The sequence below is a fragment of the Crinia signifera genome, chromosome 6 (genome assembly GCF_055691185.1).
Source record: "Crinia signifera chromosome 6, ASM5569118v1, whole genome shotgun sequence".
NCBI lineage: Eukaryota > Metazoa > Chordata > Amphibia > Anura > Myobatrachidae > Crinia > Crinia signifera.
The window spans coordinates 216,825,588-216,846,262 of NC_139222.1; the positions used below are offsets into that span (position 1 = coordinate 216,825,588).

General features: G+C 43.9%; 1 protein-coding gene across 6 annotated transcripts in view; it reads right to left on the reverse strand.

Moving 5' to 3' along the window:
• Positions 1 to 20,675, reverse strand: part of ENDOV (endonuclease V) — a 133,849-nt gene that overhangs the window by 35,146 nt on the left and 78,028 nt on the right. Inside the window, exon 8 of one of the 6 annotated variants that reach the window (XM_083148835.1) lies at positions 9,506 to 9,806. The exons of the other annotated variants lie outside the window; for them this stretch is intronic. Within the exon in view, the coding sequence (XP_083004961.1) occupies positions 9,795 to 9,806 (12 nt within the window). The 3' untranslated portion in view covers positions 9,506 to 9,794. Of the gene's footprint in view, positions 1 to 9,505; positions 9,807 to 20,675 lie in introns of those variants that run through there. 6 annotated transcript variants of the gene reach the window in all.

Below are 20,675 nucleotides of genomic sequence, written 5' to 3' on the forward strand. Positions count from 1 at the left end.
TGGCCTGTGGTCAGTGGGTTGTTTGGATGTAGAGAGAGAAAATGCGTTGCATTATGTATGAACTGTATCAGGCATGGGGAACCTTCGGCTCTCCAGCTGTACACATCCCAGCATTCCCTGCTGCAGTTTTGCTATTTGGCCATGCTAAAATTGATGCAGGGCATGCTGGGACATGTAGTAAAACAACAGCAAGCGGGCCAAAGATTCCCATCCCTGGACGATATATAGGGAAGCTTGTTGGGCAGAATAATTTGTGAAGATTATGGGGTATAAATTGCACGGGACGAGTGGCTGACATTGAGCTATACGGCCATAACAGCCACCAGTATTCAACTCACCCCACCTCACTCGCCGTTTCCACATCACCTGTTCCCTGAGTGGAGGTGGAAACGGCTAATGTGGCCGTCAAAACGGCGGAGCTCGCCTCAAAATGCAGCGGGCTCCCTGTATTTGCTGCAAACATTGCCATTTAGGGGAATCCTCACTGCCCTCTGATGGCAAGGATTTCCCCTGGAACGTACAATATGGCGAATGGACGGCAAGGGGGCTGGACGGCAAGGAAAAGCCTTTTCCCTAGTGGAAAAAAAAAGTCATCCTCGCCATACAAACCCCCTCGCTGCTGCTCACTGAGCAGCATTGGATATACCCCTTACATGTCTGTGCAGTTATGGGGTTTACATCTGAGGACTATGCTGGCCATTCCACGACTTGAAGACTACTATCTAGTTACATGTGTCATAGTTCTGTTGTACAAATGGATGGAGGTTTTGGGTCATTATTGTATTTTAGGATAAGCAATTGACCTTTTATTTATTTAATTACAGTTTCTTATATACCGCAGCATATTCCATTGCACTTTACAACATACATGCCGACTTTATAATTCTCCTCTCCGGGAGATGCCCGGAGAGGAGTGAAAGGGGGTGGGGCATGGCTTCGTTTTGCGGGTGGGGCAAGACGGACATCACCAAGCCCGCCCCCATGACAGACAGTCACATTCATTTGCGGGTCTGCGGATGGGGGAGGGGCTAAAATGACACAACTCGTTTAATTTTAGCCCCGTCCCTCCCCGCGGACCTGCAAAATTCGGAGTTTTATACCGCGGGGAAGGGGGGAGCGTGGGGCTGTGGCGTAATGCGGGAGACTTGCCCACCTTCCCGGGGGGCCTGGAGGAAGACCCGAATTGCAGGACCCTCCCGGCCATTCTGGGAGGGTAGGCAAGTATGCTTTACAATTGGAAAGTGATAAAACAAACTAGGTAGCAACAAACCGACAGAGGTAGGAGGGCCCTGCTCGCAAGCTTACAATCTAGAGGGATAATAGGAGGGATACATAAGGATAAGATTCCATAGCACGGCAGTCCCCCCAGATTAAAAGACAGTCCTGATGGGCTGCAATTAAATATGAATGATTCTGGAGGTTAAGTGAGGGTTCTGGAATATGAGAAGCTTGCCTGAAGAGGTGAGTTTTCAGAGCGCTTGAAAGTTTGCTGGAACACAGGCCACATGCTCAGACTGACATATCCTTCCCGGCGCTCACACCACCGGTGACACGCACGCGGCCTGCCTATGTGACACAAGCCGCATGCACAACATTGCCGGAAACCTGCCAGATGCTGCACTGCTACAGCAATGCCGAGGATAATCCTCACTGCCCTCTGATGGCAAGGATTTCCCCTGGAACGTACAATATGGCGAATGGACGGCAAGGGGGCTGGACGGCAAGGAAAAGCCTTTTCCCTAGTGGAAAAAAAAAGTCATCCTCGCCATACAAACCCCCTCGCTGCTGCTCACTGAGCAGCATTGGATATACCCCTTTGCCTAAGATCTGCTTCTCAAAACACACACGATGCATTGCACAAACCATCAAAATTGTGCATTTGGGCCTGAAATCGTTCTGATGCATGGCCAGCTTTACCTTTAACAAGACGGTACTTACTCATTGTAACACTCACAATCTGTAAAACAGACATTAATACATACATATTCCAGGGTACAGAATGGCAACTATATATTACTGTACAATGTATATTTGCTATGCTTCTAGACACAATAGCGTGCCACCTCTCCTGTCACTATGTAACCGGCATTCCCTGAACAGAAAACTGGGTCACTGATCAGACAGGGAGTTTTCTCAGGCAATTATCACTTCTGCATGCTTCATTCTTGCCACCTAATACAGGAAACCAGTAGTCCCAGCCTATCTCCACTGAACAGGGGGGTGCTAAACATGAAGTCATGTAAAAGCAGAATCTCATGGTGCCAGTGGCTGAAGTAATTGACATCATTCAGCATTGGCAGCATGTACATGTGGTAGGGAATATAGATTGTAAGCTCCACTGGGGCAGGGACTGATGTGAATGTTCAGATATTCTCTGTAAAAGGGCTGCGGAATATGTATGCGCTATATAAGAAACTGTTAATAAATGAATAAATAAATAAATAAGGCTGTTCTGAAGACAATTCAATGGGTGTCCTTCAAAGAATAATCCTGTCAAAGAAGTCCTTGTTCCCAAAATTGTTGAAATACGGTTCATGGTGTTAGCTTTTTTTAGTGTCTAGATATGCCCCTTTACGACCGCACTTTGTAAACGGTATATTGCCGTTTTTTTACCGTTTTAAAACGGTAATCTGTGCGGTCTGAAAGGTGCAGGACCACTTAACCGGTTAGAAAATACCGTTTTTTCTAACCGGTTAAAATGCAGGGTCCTACCCGTTTCAGAACCGGTATTTTAGGCTCAAAATTGGGTTCTGAAACGGTATTTAGGACCCAGCCAATGAGCTGGGTCCTAAATTCAGCACAGTGAATATTTAATGAGCGCTCATTAAATATTCACAGCACTGGAGCCGCCCCGCGCGCGTCGACGCCCCCCCCCCCCCCGTGTCGACTTACCCCCGTGCAGCCGGTACCTCCGTTGTGGATCCCGGCACTGCAGTTCTGTATGGTCGGAAGCAAGTCGACACGGGGGGGGGGGGGGGGGGGGGGGGGGGGCGTCGACACGCAGGGCGGGTCGACGCGCGGGGGGGTGTTGACACGCGCGGGGGGTGTCGACACGCGCGGGGGGTGTCGACACGCGCGGGGGGTGTCGACACGCGCGGGGGGGGAGGGGGGAGCTGCACGGAGGGGAGGGTAGGGCTGAAGGCTGCACTGGCTTTGACCCTGTATTTGGAAAGTTTCCAAAAACGGGTCTGCCAGTGTCAAAAAATCGGCACTTAAACGGTAATATACCGTTTAAGAGCTGCGGTGTGAAAGGGGTTTTATCTGGCAGACCCGTTTTTGGAAACGTTTTCAAATACAGGGTCAAAGCCAGTTATGCGGTCTGAAAGCAGCAATAGTGTCTCTTCGGATGCAGATAACTTTATCCTCTGCTGCCCTCTGCTGTGTGTTCATCTCATTTTCAACATCAAAAACTGTTTCTACTACAGGGCAAAAATTGTCTACCCAGGTGCCGTGCTCCTGACACCAACAGATATTCTTTTAAAATATTTCCCTCAATGAGAACATGTGGAATAATTACTGATTCAATCAAATACATAAAAAAAATATGCTGCAAAGAAAATTCTGAGAGCATGACCAGTTTGGGTAATCTAAAAATATTCGAACACCCACAGATTTTAAGGGAAATGTGCAGTTTGTTTCACTGTAATCTGAAATCAAAGCACTAAACAATAAACATTGCAGATTAAAAAAAAAAAATCTGAATAATTATATTTATCAAAATGAAATCTAATTTTTAACTCAAAGTAGAAAACCTTTGTAGATATGACTGGTGAGCACACTTGTAGCATTATTTCTACAATGGAAACCAAATATTTTTCAGGTTGTTCTTCCCAACACTGTTGCAGAAGTTCCAACAAATGTGTTGCACTTGTAAAGTAGGTTGCTTTGGTTTTACATGTCTGTGCAGTTATGGGGTTTACATCTGAGGACTATGCTGGCCATTCCACGACTTGAAGACTACTATCTAGTTACATGTGTCATAGTTCTGTTGTACAAATGGATGGAGGTTTTGGGTCATTATTGTATTTTAGGATAAGCAATTGACCTTTTATTTATTTAATTACAGTTTCTTATATACCGCAGCATATTCCATTGCACTTTACAACATACATGCCGACTTTATAATTCTCCTCTCCGGGAGATGCCCGGAGAGGAGTGAAAGGGGGTGGGGCATGGCTTCGTTTTGCGGGTGGGGCAAGACGGACATCACCAAGCCCGCCCCCATGACAGACAGTCACATTCATTTGCGGGTCTGCGGATGGGGGAGGGGCTAAAATGACACAACTCGTTTAATTTTAGCCCCGTCCCTCCCCGCGGACCTGCAAAATTCGGAGTTTTATACCGCGGGGAGCGTGGGGCTGTGGCGTAATGCGGGAGACTTGCCCACCTTCCCGGGGGGCCTGGAGGAAGACCCGAATTGCAGGACCCTCCCGGCCATTCTGGGAGGGTAGGCAAGTATGCTTTACAATTGGAAAGTGATAAAACAAACTAGGTAGCAACAAACCGACAGAGGTAGGAGGGCCCTGCTCGCAAGCTTACAATCTAGAGGGATAATAGGAGGGATACATAAGGATAAGATTCCATAGCACGGCAGTCCCCCCAGATTAAAAGACAGTCCTGATGGGATGCAATTAAATATGAATGATTCTGGAGGTTAAGTGAGGGTTCTGGAATATGAGAAGCTTGCCTGAAGAGGTGAATATTCACAGAGCGATTGAAAGTTTGCTGGAACACAGGCCACGTGCTCAGACTGACGTATCCTTCCCGGCGCTCACACCACCGGTGACACGCACGCGGCCTGCCTATGTGACACAAGCCGCATGCACAACATTGCCGGAAACCTGCCAGATGCTGCACTGCTACAGCAATGCCGAGGATACAACTCCCAAACATTGCCAGCGAGACCACATTCTATACCACCACTGCAGGTTAGTGTCCTTAAGCTGCTGGCCCGGACCATAATAAAGGGGAAAAGCACCGCCATCACCCTGCCGCTGCCCTGTACAGTAGCATACTAGCCTACCGTAGCTAATAAAATAAACCCAACACTACCTGTACTACTACAAAGGAGACAGGAAAAAGACTAGAGTACATGGAGAGGAGTGGAGCTATATAGAGGAAGAGCTGGATCCTAGGAGAGAGAAAAACTACCTGTCTAATTAAAGGGAAAGAAGGGATTACACCTATAGACAAGAAAAAGATATATATACTAAACGGAATACTAGGGCTAAATTTGATAAGATCTGGCAATATTGGGTAAATTCCGCCTTCCTCCAGGTCACTGACCACGATAAATAAGGGATAGATTTCACACTACACTGTTAGAGACACAAGTAGGAGATAGGTTGATAGCAATGTAGCCACACCACACGGATACAAAGCTACAAAGCGACAAAGGATTTATAATCCACTCACCTCACGTTGAATTGATATTGATAGGTAATTACTTACACGTAAGCAAGTTTAAGCAAGACATAGAGTATTGCTTTCTCTAACTTTAAAAATAGATACATATCTTCCTAGCGCTTTTTTAAATTCTTATTTGTAGACACTTTAGTAACTTTTTATGTCGTTGGTGAGACAACGCGACACCTAAATATTCACCTACACGATAAAATAACGACACTGGATTGATATTATTTTTATTTTATTTCACCGTTAAGTCATTGTAGGTTTCCATAAATAGACTGGGATAGGCTAAATACAACCATAATACCAAGAGAGACTCCATATTAACAAACATTAATCACGTGCCAAATTAATTCCCTATATTGTCATCGTACTCTGCCTAGCCCAAGTAAATTCAGAAGAAGGTTAAGTAGAACCCCCCCCCCCCCCTTTAATAATAAGCCCAAGGTACTTCTCATATAATGCGGTACCAACTAGTGGTAAACGTCTCAATCATAGAAGCCCCCTGATGCTCTAAATAGGCCGAGCTAACATTTCCTCTAAGTAGCTAGCTGAATAGTGCAGCCCTAAAATAGATATCGTGTTTATCTGCTCTTCTTTTTGTAAATTAAGTTTTTTCTCTATTTAGCAATTGAGGGTTATTTTACCGACATAAGTTTTGTACTAGTATGTGTGGGTATGTCTACATGTTATGTGATTGTATTTGTAATTTGTTGAAAAATGAAATAAAGATTTGAAGTAAAAAAAAAAAAAAAGGGAAAGAAGGGATAAACCCATTGTAAACGGCTACCATGAAGTATGTAGAAGAAACTATTTTTCAGTGTTTTGCTACCTAGACTTCTTATTTTTAACCTCTAGCAGCTAAAAGCTAATCTTTGTACTATTTCAATTAATAGATTGATTTGAATCTTACATTTCAATACACACAGGAAAAAGAGGGGTATAACTGATAGTATAAAATAAACACGAATGTAATTTACTGTGAATGCGGACAATAAAAGGGTGGATCAATAATACCTGTGTTTGAAGACAGGTGGTGTTGTTGAGGAAAGTTGGTATTACTATCGTGTACTACCATCTCTGTAACAACGCAATACCAAATTTCAGATTGATTTATAGGTTAGGTTTTTTTTTTTCCCCCACAACGATAATGCACCAGCTCCCTCATCCGGAATGGTTGTGGCCAAATTTTATGAATTGCGCTATGAATTGTTGCCGCATCCACCATACTCGCCCAGCTTGGCTCCCTGCAACTTCTTTCTGTTCCCTAACCTGAAAACATGGCTCATGGGGAAAAAATTCAGCTCAAAAGGGGAGGTCAAAGTCTACGCGATTTTGACCAATCATATTTTTTAAAGGGTTTAAATAAATGGCAGGGACGTTGGGAAAAGTGTATTACTGTGAAAGGAGGTTATGTTGAAAAATAAATAAAACTTTTTGTGAAAAATGTGTCTTCATTCTTAACACAGGTACTTATTGATGTATGTATGTATGTATGTATGTATAGCATTTCTTCAGATTTAGGGGGGTATTCAATCTGGGGGTCACGGCTGTCAAGCTTGAGAACACGCAGGCGGGATTTAATGTCGCCGGCAGTGGGCGAGAAGGGGGCGTGGCCACAGCTACATCATCCCTACTTACTGATAGCGACTAAAAAAATTTTAATGACATCCACAGATTTTGCTGGGCTTTTCGTGGTTTTACAGGGTTCAGTGGAAAACATACGCCACCCGGGAAAAACTCAGGACTACAGTTAATTGGAAATGGTGTTTAAGCAAGGTACGACCTGGCAAAATTAGGGTCAGACAGGGATTTTGGTGGAAAAGGGGATAATTAAATGACCCCCTTGGTCAAGCCTTCTTGATAATAATAGACACCTGTATATAATATTTACATTTGTCCCTGTACACATTGCTTAAACACAAAGCTACATAATATTTCACAAAGCCAATTATTCCATTTTAGACAAAATTACATTAAACTTTCTTTTATAAACACAATTATAATTTCTGATTAAGGATTATAAATGTATAATTAGGATCCATTTGTTTGTTTTTTAATCAGAAATAGCAGAAAAGGACACAAATAAATAACACTAAACAGAATATATACGTAGTTTCTTTCAGTAGAACTGGAAATAACTCCAGATAAATCTCTATAAAGGTAAACGTGGCACACCCACACATGTCAAGAAATGCAAAAAAGGTGTTAAATGATGACAAATTGCAGAATACGCTAGCAACTAAAGCCCATCTGCTATGTGTAAATATCATTAGGGGACGCAAGCAAAGCACAAGTATAATGAATACAAATTTACAGATGAAATACACAATCAGAGAACCTTTGTGTAACTCATGTACCAGACATACCCCACAGCCAGCAGAGAACAAAAACATTTGCTACAAATCACAATGTGCCTATTTTTGCAGTCACTGGGCCTGATGAACTGAACGCAATGACACAAATTTTTTTTATACCACAGTCACTTTGCGCATGCACATATAGGGCAGTATTCAATGAGAAAAGTTCTCCGTGTTTTGTGGAGAATTTGTGCTTTTTTCGCCGTGGAGAGAGGTTTTTTTTCTCCAAAGGCGAGCCACCCTATTCAATGTGAAATATTCTCCGTCTTTCTTAGTGATTCTCGCCGTCTCTCTCCGTGAAGAAATTCTCCATCTTTTGATGGAGAGCAGGAATGTGAACTTTTAAACTAAAAGGGTGTTTTTTTTAATTTTGGTGTCAAAAAATCAGGTTTTTTTTTCTGTGGAGGGCCATGTTATTTTTATTCATGTGCCTATAGCACATGAATATATATTTAATTTTTAAAAAAATATTTTTTTACATTTTTTTTTTTTCTTTTTTTTACACAGTGCAGCCAGCAGGGGGCCGGAGCGCTCGAGCCGCTCATTAGATATTCATATATTCACTGCACCCGAAGCACGTTCGGGTACAGTGAATACTGGGTCCCCCGCTGGCTATAGAGGGGGGCAGCCTGTGCTGCCTGGGTCCCAGGGGGGCCCCCTACCCTCACATATGTTCTGTGGCATCCAGGGAGACTTTAATCTCCCTGGATGCCACGTCCCTGTCAGCTCCCTGCTGCGGACGCTCGTCCGCTGCAGGGGTTAAGACTCGCCGCGAGTGGCGGCGAGTCTTATAAACATTGAATAGTGGCAGCAGGAGAGGCAACGAGCCCTCCGGAACACGGAGAGTGCACGGCGAGCAAAAAAAAATGCTCGCCGTGCACGGAGAATATTACCATTGAATACTGCCCATAGACACCAAGCACGCACAGAGGCCTCGGGTTTGCGCATGCATATGCACAAACTTGTTGGGCCGTTTGCTCCAGTAGGGACGGGAGCGGCAATGGGGCGGAAGCAGGGGAACGGCCAGCGTTTTATGCCTGCCCCGAACTTGGCAGATAGTGGGCGCAGGAAAAGTCAGTCCAGGCTGACTTTCAGTGGGGAAATCATTCAATGCATGCATTCGGGTGCATGCAGGATGTGTATGTGAACGTATGCAAAAGTATCCGCTCACATGCTAGGGGATGGATTCGGCCAGTGGGGTTGGGGGTGTGTGTGAGGTTTCGGTGGGGCGGCGTTTACCGTATTTCTAGGCTGCAAATACAAGCAGCCTAGCGAACAGGTCTGAATTACCCCACAATTCTTACATAGTTGTTAAAGCTGAATAAATTTAAAGCTGAAAGCGTCCATCGAGTTCAACCTTTGGTCAGAGTGTCTGATATATTTTCTGATTGAGACGCATGACCTGAGAAAAGTCTTCAAAATGTATTGGCCTCTCCTGGTTGGTGGCTAAAAGGACACCCAGAGATGGTCTGTCCTACAAGCATGTTAAGGGAGTGTTGCAGGAAAGTTGCTGAAGAGGTTCCGATCTCAGATGTATAATTCCTCCCACTGGCACAGAATCTGCTCCTTAGCTGGGCCAAGTGTAAGTTTTGATGGTGCCTCTAAAGACGCAGAGGGGTAAATTTACTATGATCGGAGATCTATTGAAGATGGCAACAAATCAGATTATATCACCTTCTAGAAGGTGCAAAATAGAAGAAGTAAAATCGAATTGGTTGTTATGGGCAACATCCCATCTTCAACAGAACTCCGATCTTTAAATTTACCCCAACAGTGGTCTCTGTAGCTGCAAATTGTTGCAGAAGCATTACAATTAAAAGAGATGCACACACTTACATTGCAGCATACAACTTATTACTACTGCTGTCAGATTTGGACTCCCTGGGTGACCTAAACTCTGCCTTGCGGTCCCGTCGGCATGGTCATCACTCTCCGGGGATATAAAATAAACTATTAAAAAAGTCAGAGACTCTGCCATTACATCTGTCCTCTGATGCTAAATCATGATGGCATGCAATTGGAATTTCACTTGGTGCTCTAAAAAAAAAAAAAAACTTTGATATTTAAGCATATTGATCATGGATTCATAGAAGACCCAGCACAAGGAGTATATGATCAGGTTTCTACCCCATGTAAATCTTACTCTATCTGGCTTTTCTGCGTCGCCATTTTAGTCTCAGCACTTACCATTCCCTCTCACCCCAATATGAGATGACCCAGATTTCCCCAGAGGTACACTGACCTTATTGAAGGAACCTCTTGGTGTACATTAGTTAGATACTATAGCAAATTCCCCACCCCAGGCCTTTTGAATACTTCCATTTGCTATATTTCCTATATTCCCTGACTCATTCGTCTTTGATACCTTTAGAGAGGGTTTATTATTATTCTCCCCATTGTAGGGCTTTATTTCTATGTTATATTTAATGCTCAGCTCCTCTGGTCCGGACCCTGTATTGCCACATAAAAGTCGCTGGGAGAGGGACTTCGGACCTCCACCAGAGGATGATGCTTGGAAGACTATAAAGCTAAAAGTTACTAATTTCCTACCTCCTTAAAATAAACTTAAATACGTACAAGATGGTACCTGGTACCATCTGGGCTCTATAAAATGTATTTAACGTCCTCATCTCTGTGTTGGCGTGGTGTGGCCTCAAATAGCATCTCATTCACATTTAAATTCAATCATTTTTATTCACTTTTATACATAACAAACACCACCCCCCCCTCTCCCCGTGTGTATGTATATGTGTATATAATATTATATATATATATATATATATATATATATATATATATATATATATATATATATATATATATATATATATATATAGCAGTGCCGATCTACACAAGGTTTATATATATATATATATATGTGTCATAAGTGGTAACATAGCAGACAAAATGGCAAAGTTAGGCATAGACAACGTATACAGCGTGGTGGCAATTATAAAATGAGAATTGAAGCAGTGTGTTCTAAACATTCGTATTTCTGTAACATAATACAGGATATGTAGATACCTGAGGGCGCCTACTCGGGTAAAGTTAGTGGGAGCATCCCAGAGAAAATAAAGAAATGTTCACGTACAAGGAGCATAATCACCATCCACTTATGTGGTTTGTAGTATTATATTAATGTGCCAATAATGACTATGGACCAGATTCTCTAAGCTCCAAAAGTGATAAAATGGAGAGTGATAAACAGCCAGCCAATCAGCTCCTACCTGCCATGTCACAGACTGTGTTTGGAAAATGTCAGACAGGAGCTGATTGTCTGGCTGTTTATCACTCTCCATTTTATCACTTTTGAAGCTTAGAGAATCTGGCCCCTATGACAGCTAAATTGTTCTGCCCAATAATAATATAGTAAGTCAAAATACCCCCCCCCCCCCCAAATGACCAAAACAAACCTCCCTTATAACCCCCCACCCTCTACTACCCATCCCCAACTAAGGTGTACTTGGATCCCTGAACTATGCCCCCCCACCCAACTATGCTAACTTGTGCTAACTATCTATTCCCATCCCCCCCCAATAATGACAGGATATTATACCAGGTTTTCCCATTGGGTATCAGCAGTATAGATTTGCCAGAGTAAATCAGCAGGATGCCCCCCCCCCCATAAAAGTACAGGATAAAAGTAGAGATAACCTGAGGGCTACAAACCCATGGCTCTTGAAGCAGACAAAATTGTACCCAGTTAAGCTTAGAAAAAGCATTGTTCCAATAGTCAAAGGTCCGAGCATAGACAAAAGAAAATGTCCCAGATTGCAAAATAGTGCGGTACGTTAGTCCGGCCATCTCTCCGGCCCAATACAGGGAAAGAATGACGGACCAGGATTTCCTCAGCATCAAAGGGAAAAGCAGGGGAAGATGCAAAGTAGAAATACGTTCCGTTCCAATTATGGTTGGCATATGTTCCATATACATGAAGCAATTTTGAGCATGCCGCAGGATGTATAAGATGGCAAGACAGGATTTTAGACATATTTACAGGGTTATGCAAGTAGTTGTCCTGACAGTATAATGGTGTATAGACCTCATAGGTTGTAGGGACATTACATGTGTACACATTGTCCACAGATACATCAGCAGGTGTAGCATTGACACAAGGGGGACAAATATTATCCCACTGTAAGCCAGTAAATTTATTGAGAAGCCTGTCTGTAACGGAGGTAATGACCTGCAGGATATGCTTCAATGAGGCTTCCATCTGAGACTTGGTCCCAGGAGGGGACAGAGATGTAAAAGCACAGTCCCACAGCCACAAGTTATCTCTGCAGTAATATATGGAGGCAAGCACGTCCCAGGGTTATAGGTAAATATCAGCAGAAAGCCGCCCCTCTCCTCCTTCAGCGATAGCAGGATTTTTCAAGGGAAACAGTATATAGATATGGATCTTAAAGAAACCATATGATCCCGGGCACCCCAGGCAGGCAGTCAATAGAGTGTATACCGACCGTGTCCATGGCTGACCCCCACTATAATATCAGGAGTTAATGCACTCACATATGGTCCATAGCGTTGACATCCAGCAGAGTCCAGGATTTGTAACAGCCAGGCCCAGGAGAGACACTACAGATGCAGTAAAACGCCACAACCCGACCGCCACGCGGGCAAGATGGCACCCACCCTCCCTGCGCGGTCCGCAGCAGGGCTACCAAGATGGGAGCGTTCCCTGCTCTATATAACAATAACAGGGAGCAGCCGGCACCAGCCCCTCTCACCCACTGTAGCACACGGGCAGGCAGCGCTGTGACAATATCCCGGCGGTGAAGGGGAAAGGACCAGCGGCGTCCGGATCCCTGCTGTTGTACAGGCCGCGGGCAGCGTTGTCCCCGGTCCAGCGGCCGGATAAGCCTTGAAGGTCACTGGCGGTGCTGCTGGGCAAAAGGCACTGTATCTCGCTCCCTTTGTGAGGGTCAGGGTCCCCGGCGGCAGCGAGAAAAGGATATTAATCAGGATCTGTTGTTGGAGCTCAGGATATCTGCTGCCTACTCCATCGGCGTCCAGGCCACGCCCCCCCATCTCATTCACATTTAGTCCTATGATAGGTCCTTATGGAGTACAAATTAAATCTCTTCTGACAGATTTTCCAATCCCAGGTAGTCCTTGGTCCACGGACAGCATTACTTGCACTTTCGATAGTAGGACTTAGTGCCCCATCAAACAAACATATTTTACTTGCTGCTAGGGGTACCCTAATGTTATGTTAGAAGAACCTTTCCCGCCCACCTATGCATATAAAATATGGATTATTGCTTCTATGGAAAGAATCAGTCATGCTTTACAGAACACCCTGAATAAATGTGAGATTCATGGTTTGTTTCTTTTAGGTCTGACTCATTGTGCTCAGTGGTCCATCTCCTTTTAATTTTTCTTTCTCTCCTTCTTCCCCATTTTTTAACTTCATGCTTTTTCCTTTCCTCCTTTGCCTTCTCCTGGTTCTTAATTTCTTTAATATATGTTAAATTTACATCTTATTTACAATGTCAGTTTATTCTGGTAATCCATACCTTGACATCTATGTATCATAGATTACATTATTGTTGGATGTCTCTGTATGGCTTTGTTTGATGCTTTCCAATAAATGTATTATTATTATTGTTATTATTATTATTATTATTAATAATAAAACTATTTTTGTTTATTGCATCAGGACTCACTGCTCCAAGGAGGCCTGAAGGCAGTAAGTAAGCATGGCAGGGATGGCCAGCCCAGGACATGAGGCAGCAGGTGGGGGGAGCGCCCTCGGTACTAGGTTATGCAGAAAGGACAGTGGTGGGTTTTCAGTGCCTGTTTGAAGCTTCGCAAGAGTCTAATAAAGTCAGAGATCATTACAGTGAAGGGGGTCAGCGCACAATCTTGTATGCGCACATGGGAATCTCTCTGAAAATGTGTAAATCTGCCCTACCGGCAGTGCAACATTGTTTTGCCAAGGTGTAAAGTTATTACTTGTTCTTGTTTTGATCCCAACTCGGAAAAAGCCACATAATGTGCATGTGGTTATTGGGGCTTGCCCTGTCTTTAATCTGCATATGCTCCTGACATTTTGAGGCAGTGACATTTTGAGGCAGTGACAGGGCTGCGTCCTTGAAAACAGGGGCATGTCTGGCACATTTTCTGGACATGCTAAAGCCAATCGCGGCATCCTTGGACGCAGTTTCCCTTGCCCAGGCAGATTACAGGTTACTCAGATGTTCGATATTCAGGTAGTTCATCACAGAAGCGACCTGTGGATATATCTTTTTACTTAAGACACCTTCTTTGGCTTTCGTATATTTTGCACAGCCACTGTGTACAAAAACACACAGGTTGCACCATTAGAATTCACTTGTGAATTAGCCCCATTGTCCACCAGCACATCGCTGGATGTAGCCAGATCTGTCACCTGGGACTGCATTAGTATGTGACCTACTTATCTACTTAGTTGGTGCTTGGACCCTGCAGTCACATCTACTTTAGTATAGACAGCTTAAAGTTATCCATCTACAGACTGATTGATACAATTCATACAATTGTTTATATCACATTCCATCAGAAGCTTAACAGAACATATTGGGAGAAATTTACTAAGCTGGCTTCTGGTTAAAGGGTTCTGCTGACCCCTTACTCCCGAAAGGGCTTATCATTGGCAGCATCCACACCACCCAAACCTGTATGAGACATAAGCCTGATAGGCGTATGGTAGAAAGGGGCCTGCTGGCACCCCAATTCCCCCACGGGGATCATTCAAGGCTCTCACCATTTACGTATTTTCATATGTACATTTGTTTGCAACTTTATAAATAAAAACATTTTGACTTCACACTATTAGCATCTTGTCACTCATTTTCACATAAAAAGGAGAGCGCTTAACTAAACTTTTGATTTTTAAAAATAACCAATTTACCCTTCTTCACTTGAATAGATATCACGAAGCAGCTTTACTTTCTTTCATAGAACATACCCTCTTTCACAGTTTCCCCCTCTCTGACCTCCTGACCTAGACAACGCCAACCTCATTTCCCCCAATCCCCTTCTGTTCTTGACACCATGGGCCTTATTCGAGTTCACTCTTTCAGACAAAATCCTTCTTAGATGGACAAAACCATGTGCACTGCAGGGGGGCAGATTTAACTTGTGCAGATCTAATTAGATTTGGGTAGGGTTTTACTACAAAGTGAGATCTATAATGCAGTGTTAAAATAAAGCAGCCAGTATTTACCCTGCAAAGAATCACCAAAAAATCACCAAATCTATTTATATCTGCACATGTTACAACTGCCCCCCTGCAGTGCACATGGTTTTGTCCATCTAAGAAGGATTTTGTCAGAAAGAGTGAACTCGAATAAGGCCCCTTGAGAGTATGGGACCTTAGACACTCTAGCCATGTTGATTGTACCCTCCCTGCTAGGACTCTATCCCTCAGGGCTTTGGATATGTTATTCCCTCACCTTTATACCTCCCATTGGAAAAAGCTGGGTATTGATTTCCCCACGGGCCTCTTCTCGCCATCCTTCCTTTTTTCAATTTCCGAAATTTGGTGTAAAATATACCTTAGGTCCCTCAGCTTGGTTTTATTACTCTCAACTTAAACATTGGGTAGTGCTCCCAGTTCTTTCCATGTCCCCCCTGACTGTATTTTGGACAGACTGAATAAAGCTACTTCACATGGGGTCATATCCATTTGGTATGGTTTATTGTCACATCTCGATTCGCTAGCTAAGTCCCCTGCTCAACTAAACTTGGAGAATTACCTTCACTGCACATTCACTCTCAAACAATGGGAAATACTTTTTCTCTATCTAAATGCACCAATCATATTGAAATGCATGTTAAATTTCACTATAGGCTGTATTTTACCCCAGCTAAGTTACATAAATTATGGTCTGCTACCTCCACACTTTTCTGGCACCTCTGAAACTATGAACATACTATTTTTCATGTGTTTTTAGGGATTGCACCATTATACAGCCTTTTTGGCTTCAAGTGTTTTGCCCTCATTTCTGATGTTCTCATTCTTTTTTTTTTTTTTTTTTAAACACACTTTATTGGAGGACACACGTCAAAATATGAACATAGTCTGAAGCATTAACATCAGTTACAATAAGTAAGTGACATAAACAATATACAGTTTTAGTATATCACAGAGAGGCGGTCCAGAGAAAAAAGGAAAAAGAAAAAAGAGGGGGAAGAAGAGAAAAGAAGGGGAAAGAAGAGGTAGATTTAGAATTTTTGTTTTATAAAGAGAGGTTGAAAAGAAACGGGAAAAGAGAGTGTAACAGGATTCCCATTTGCATTTGAATAATTAGTAGTCTACATGGCATATAAAATAAAAAAATAAAAAAAAATTGGTAGAAGAGGAGGAGGAAGGGAGAGGGTAGGGTAGAAAGGGAGGTACGGGAGAGAAAGGGAAGGGGAGGGGGTGGTCTCCATTATCAGGGGTCGAATGGCGGTGGTGAGTTCTGTTGGGACAGCCAGGGGGTCCAAACCTTATGGAAGGACTTAAGCGAATGGCGTATGTTAGCTGTCATAAACTCCATTTTGTAAATATACCACAGTATTGCTTGCATTGGGGCTGGGAGGGGTTTCTTCCAGTCAGCCGCAATTTGACAGGTCATTGCTGAAGAAATGTGCCTAAGTAATTTGTGTTGGTGGTAATTGAGCGCGGGGGGTTTCAGCGGTAGAAGAAAATATCTAGGGTCTAAAGGAACGGCAATTCCCAACAAACTTTTAAGTAAATCTACCACTTCTCTCCAAATTCCAGCAATTTTTGGACATGTCCACCAAATATGAAGAAAATTACCTTCTGTAGGACAGCCTCTCCAGCATCTATCGGATACATCAGGAAACATCCTATGTAGTTTGGAGGGGACGTAGTACCAACGATATAGAAGTTTGTATGTGTTTTCCTTAATTTTTACACAAATCGAACTGGAGGCCGCATTATCGCGTATTTCCTCCCAGTCTTCGTCATCTAAGGAAAGACCAAGATCTCTCTCCCAGGCTGATTCATGGGGGGCCCGAGGGGAGGATACGTAGGGGTCCAACAGAGAATAAAGTGCGGAGATTAGTCCTCTAGAAGAGGTGCGCTTCCAGCAGATGTATTCAAAAGATGTCAGAGGTCTAGCATTTAGAATAGATAGGACTTTGGAATGAAAGTGCCGGATCTGTAGAAAGCGAAAAAAGTCCATGTTTGGAATTGCCGTGCCCTCCCGAATGTCAGAGAATTGAGGGAAGTTCGTATTGTCTGAGATATCATTTAAATAGTAAATACCATCTTTTAACCATCTGGATAGGGAGGAGCGCCCCAAGCCAGGGGGGAAGGCTGGGTTGTGGAATAATGGAATTAACGGAGAGGGGAGTGGGGCTAAGCTATATGTTTTATTCATTTTGTCCCAGACTGATAGGGTGTGAGATATCACTGGGTGAGACGTAACTGAATGCGGGCGTTTAGGTCTGGGCAGCCATAGCAGGGATGACAAAGTGGACAGGCCTATGTCTTCTGATTCTATGTTCACCCATACCTTCCGTGCTCCCCACGGATTACACCACTGAACAGATTGTGATAATCGTGAGGCGTAATAGTATCTTCGAAAGTCTGGGATCCCCAACCCACCCTGGCTAGAGGGCCTCTGAAGTAGTTTCAGTCTTATTCGTGGACGTTTTTTATCCCATATAAACTGGGTTGATTGGTGTTGTAAAGATTTGAATACATACGAGGGGACATATATGGGTAGGGTCTGAAAAAGATATAATAGGCGTGGGAGAATATTCATTTTAATTGAGTTGATTCTGCCAATCCAGGAAATAAAATAAGTGGACCATGTGGAGAGGTCTGTTTTAATCGTATCTAATAATCTCGGGAAATTGGCTTGAAAAAGTTGGTGGTGATGGTGGGTCAGGTATATGCCTAAGTATTTGACCTTCTTCCTATTCCAGTTACATGGTAACAGGTTCATTAAGTCTAATTTAAGGGGTCCGGGTATATGAAAGTCAAGGACTTCGGTTTTCCCTACGTTTATTTTGTAACCAGAATACAGGGAATATTGTTGTATCTCAGTTAGTAGGAGGGGAATGGAGCCCGCTGGATCGGCGAGGGTTAAAAGCACGTCGTCGGCGTACAATGCTATCTTGTGCTCTGAAGAGCCAGTTTTGATGCCGTGGATGGCAGTGTTTTTGCGTATCCTCGCCGCCAGAGGCTCCATAACAAGGGCAAAAATTAATGGGGATAATGGGCACCCCTGACGGGTGCCATTAGATATACTGAAGTGTTCAGACCCCACCCCGTTAACGACCACCCGAGCGGACGGCGTGCGGTATAGGGCCTTAACCCCTTCCAGAAAGGATCCCGATATGCCCATCCTTTCTAAGACTGAGAAGGCAAACGACCAAGAAATACGGTCGAATGCCTTTTCTGCGTCCAAGGCTAGAATCAGGGCTGGGATTTTCTGCTTCTGAATTACATGGATGAGGTCGATCGCACGCCTTGTGTTGTCTGACGCCTGGCGACCAGGAATAAAGCCTACCTGGTCTGGGTGGACCAGGGATGGAAGCAAAAGTGCCAGACGACCAGCTAAGATTTTTGCGTAGATTTTTAAATCGACATTCAATAATGAAATTGGCCTATAGTTCGCACAGCTGGTTGGATCCTTGCCCGGTTTTGGAATCACCACTATATCCGCCAGGGTGGTCTCGGGAGAGAAGGAAGCACCCTCCAGTATATCGTTAAACAGCAGCACAAGGTGGGGGGATAGTTCTTTCGCAAAGCGTTTATAGTAAATAGCCGAGAAACCGTCTGGGCCTGGGGCAGCAGAGGACCGCATAGAGCGGATTGCTACTACAACCTCCTCTTCTGTTATTTTTGCGTTCAGAGTAGCGAGCTGAGCTTCTGAAAGAGACGGAAGGGAGGTGTCAGCTAGGTAAGAGGACAGATTATCTCTGTCGGAAGTGTTTATGTGGGCAGAATTCTTCAAATTATACAGTGATTCATAGAAGACTTGAAATTCTCTTGCTATTTCTTTAGGGTCGTATGTGTGAGGTCCTGGTTTTGTAGACTGTATTTTTTCAATCATCCTTGAAGCTTGTTGGCGCCTAAGTTTATTAGCTAATAATGAATCTATTTTGTCTGCTTTATCGTAAAAGCGTTGTTTAAGTTTTTTGAGGATGTTGGCAGCTCGGTGGGATAAAAGTGCATTCAGCTGACCCCTAACCGCTTCAATTTGGGGCAGTAGGTTGGGGGCAGGTGTGTTTTTATGTTGGTCCAATAGGGAGGTTAGTTGAGATTCCAAAGAGTGTATCTGTGAAGCCCATTTCTTTCGAATAGAGGAAACCTTAGAGATTATCATGCCTCTAATTGTTGCTTTATGGGCCTCCCAGATAGTGTTTGAGGGTATATCAGGAGAGGAATTCTCCTTAAAATAATTAATGATAGCGGCCTTGACCTCCTTCAGAGAGGAGGGATGGTCTAGTAAGGAATCGTCCAACCTCCACCTATATGTACCGGGGGGGCGATCATAAAGGCTAAGGTCCAGGAAGGTGCCGGCATGGTCCGTCCATGAGAACGGTGCCATGCCTGTTTCCCCAACCCGTGGTATCAAGGAGGAGGAAATGAGGAGCATGTCGATCCTAGAGTATTGTTGGTGGGGGGCCGAGAAGTGTGTAAAGTCTTTGGAATGAGGATGTTTTAGTCGCCAGGAGTCGCACATCCCATATTGTCTTAAAGCGGCAGTAAGGGTGCGCGTAGCTCTAGGAGCTTCTGTTGTATAAGTGCGGGAAGAGGGGGAAGATTTGTCCAGCAGTGGGTCAATAATCGTATTGAAATCTCCTCCAATAATAATGTGACCTTGGGCTACTCTGTCCAGTCGCTTAAAGAAATTATCAAAAAATTGGGATTGGTCCTGGTTAGGAGCATATAAGGAAGCTAGGGTCACTGTCAGTGATCTAATGTTTCCTATCACAATAACAAACCTGCCGTCAGGGTCAGTAACTGTTTTAATGGGGACAAAAGGTACATCGTTGCGGATTAGAATAGCGACTCCTCGTTTCTTGCAGTCCGCCGATGCGAAAAAGTTTTGAGAAAAGGAACGACCCCTCAGTTGGGAGTGAATGCCTGTAAAATGTGTCTCTTGCAAGAAAACGATAGATGCGTTCTCCCTCTTGCAAGCTCCCAAAAGGATTGTTCGTTTTCTAGGGGAGTTTAAGCCATTAACGTTTATTGATAAAAATTTAAGGGCCATAGTAGAATGTGTCAACACAGCTTATAAAGAAAACCCGTGAATTGAAGAGAATAAAATAAAGGAGATATGGAGGCCATCCCCAGGGAAAGGAAAGGGAAGAGGGGAGGGTGGATAAAAAGGAGGAACCATTGAGAGAAAGCCAAAAAGGAAAATATATAGCTTGAGGGAAAAGAAAAGAAGGCCCAAAAGGGCTGAATCCCTGAAAAGAAGGGTCCCAAGATGAGACCGCTACAGAGCAAATAATTTCAACATACATGTTAAACTTTTATATAAGGGATTATGGGGGGTGGTGGAGCAATAAGGTTTTTCCGAACCCGGAGCAGCCGGGGCCAACAATGTCCCAATCCGGGGCGATCTATAGCAACTAAGCTAGCATGTGGAAACAAATAAACTTCTATTTGAAATATATCAACACCAAGGGTTAGCATATAATAACAAAATCATCAACAAGGGTAAATCTCACCCATAGAGAATCAAAACAGTGAGCTCGTAATCATTTCAGTTTGGTTCGCTGTTTTCTACTCGGTGGCGAGAGACCCTTGTCCAATCTGGAGAGGGAGGAGACTGTCGCTGGGACCTGGGGGAGGGGCGGCTTGCCTCTGCTCCCGTGGTAGGAGTCGGAAGGAGATCCAGCTTGGACAGCAATTCCTGGCCTTGAGTCAGGGTCTTGACGTTGTGTAGC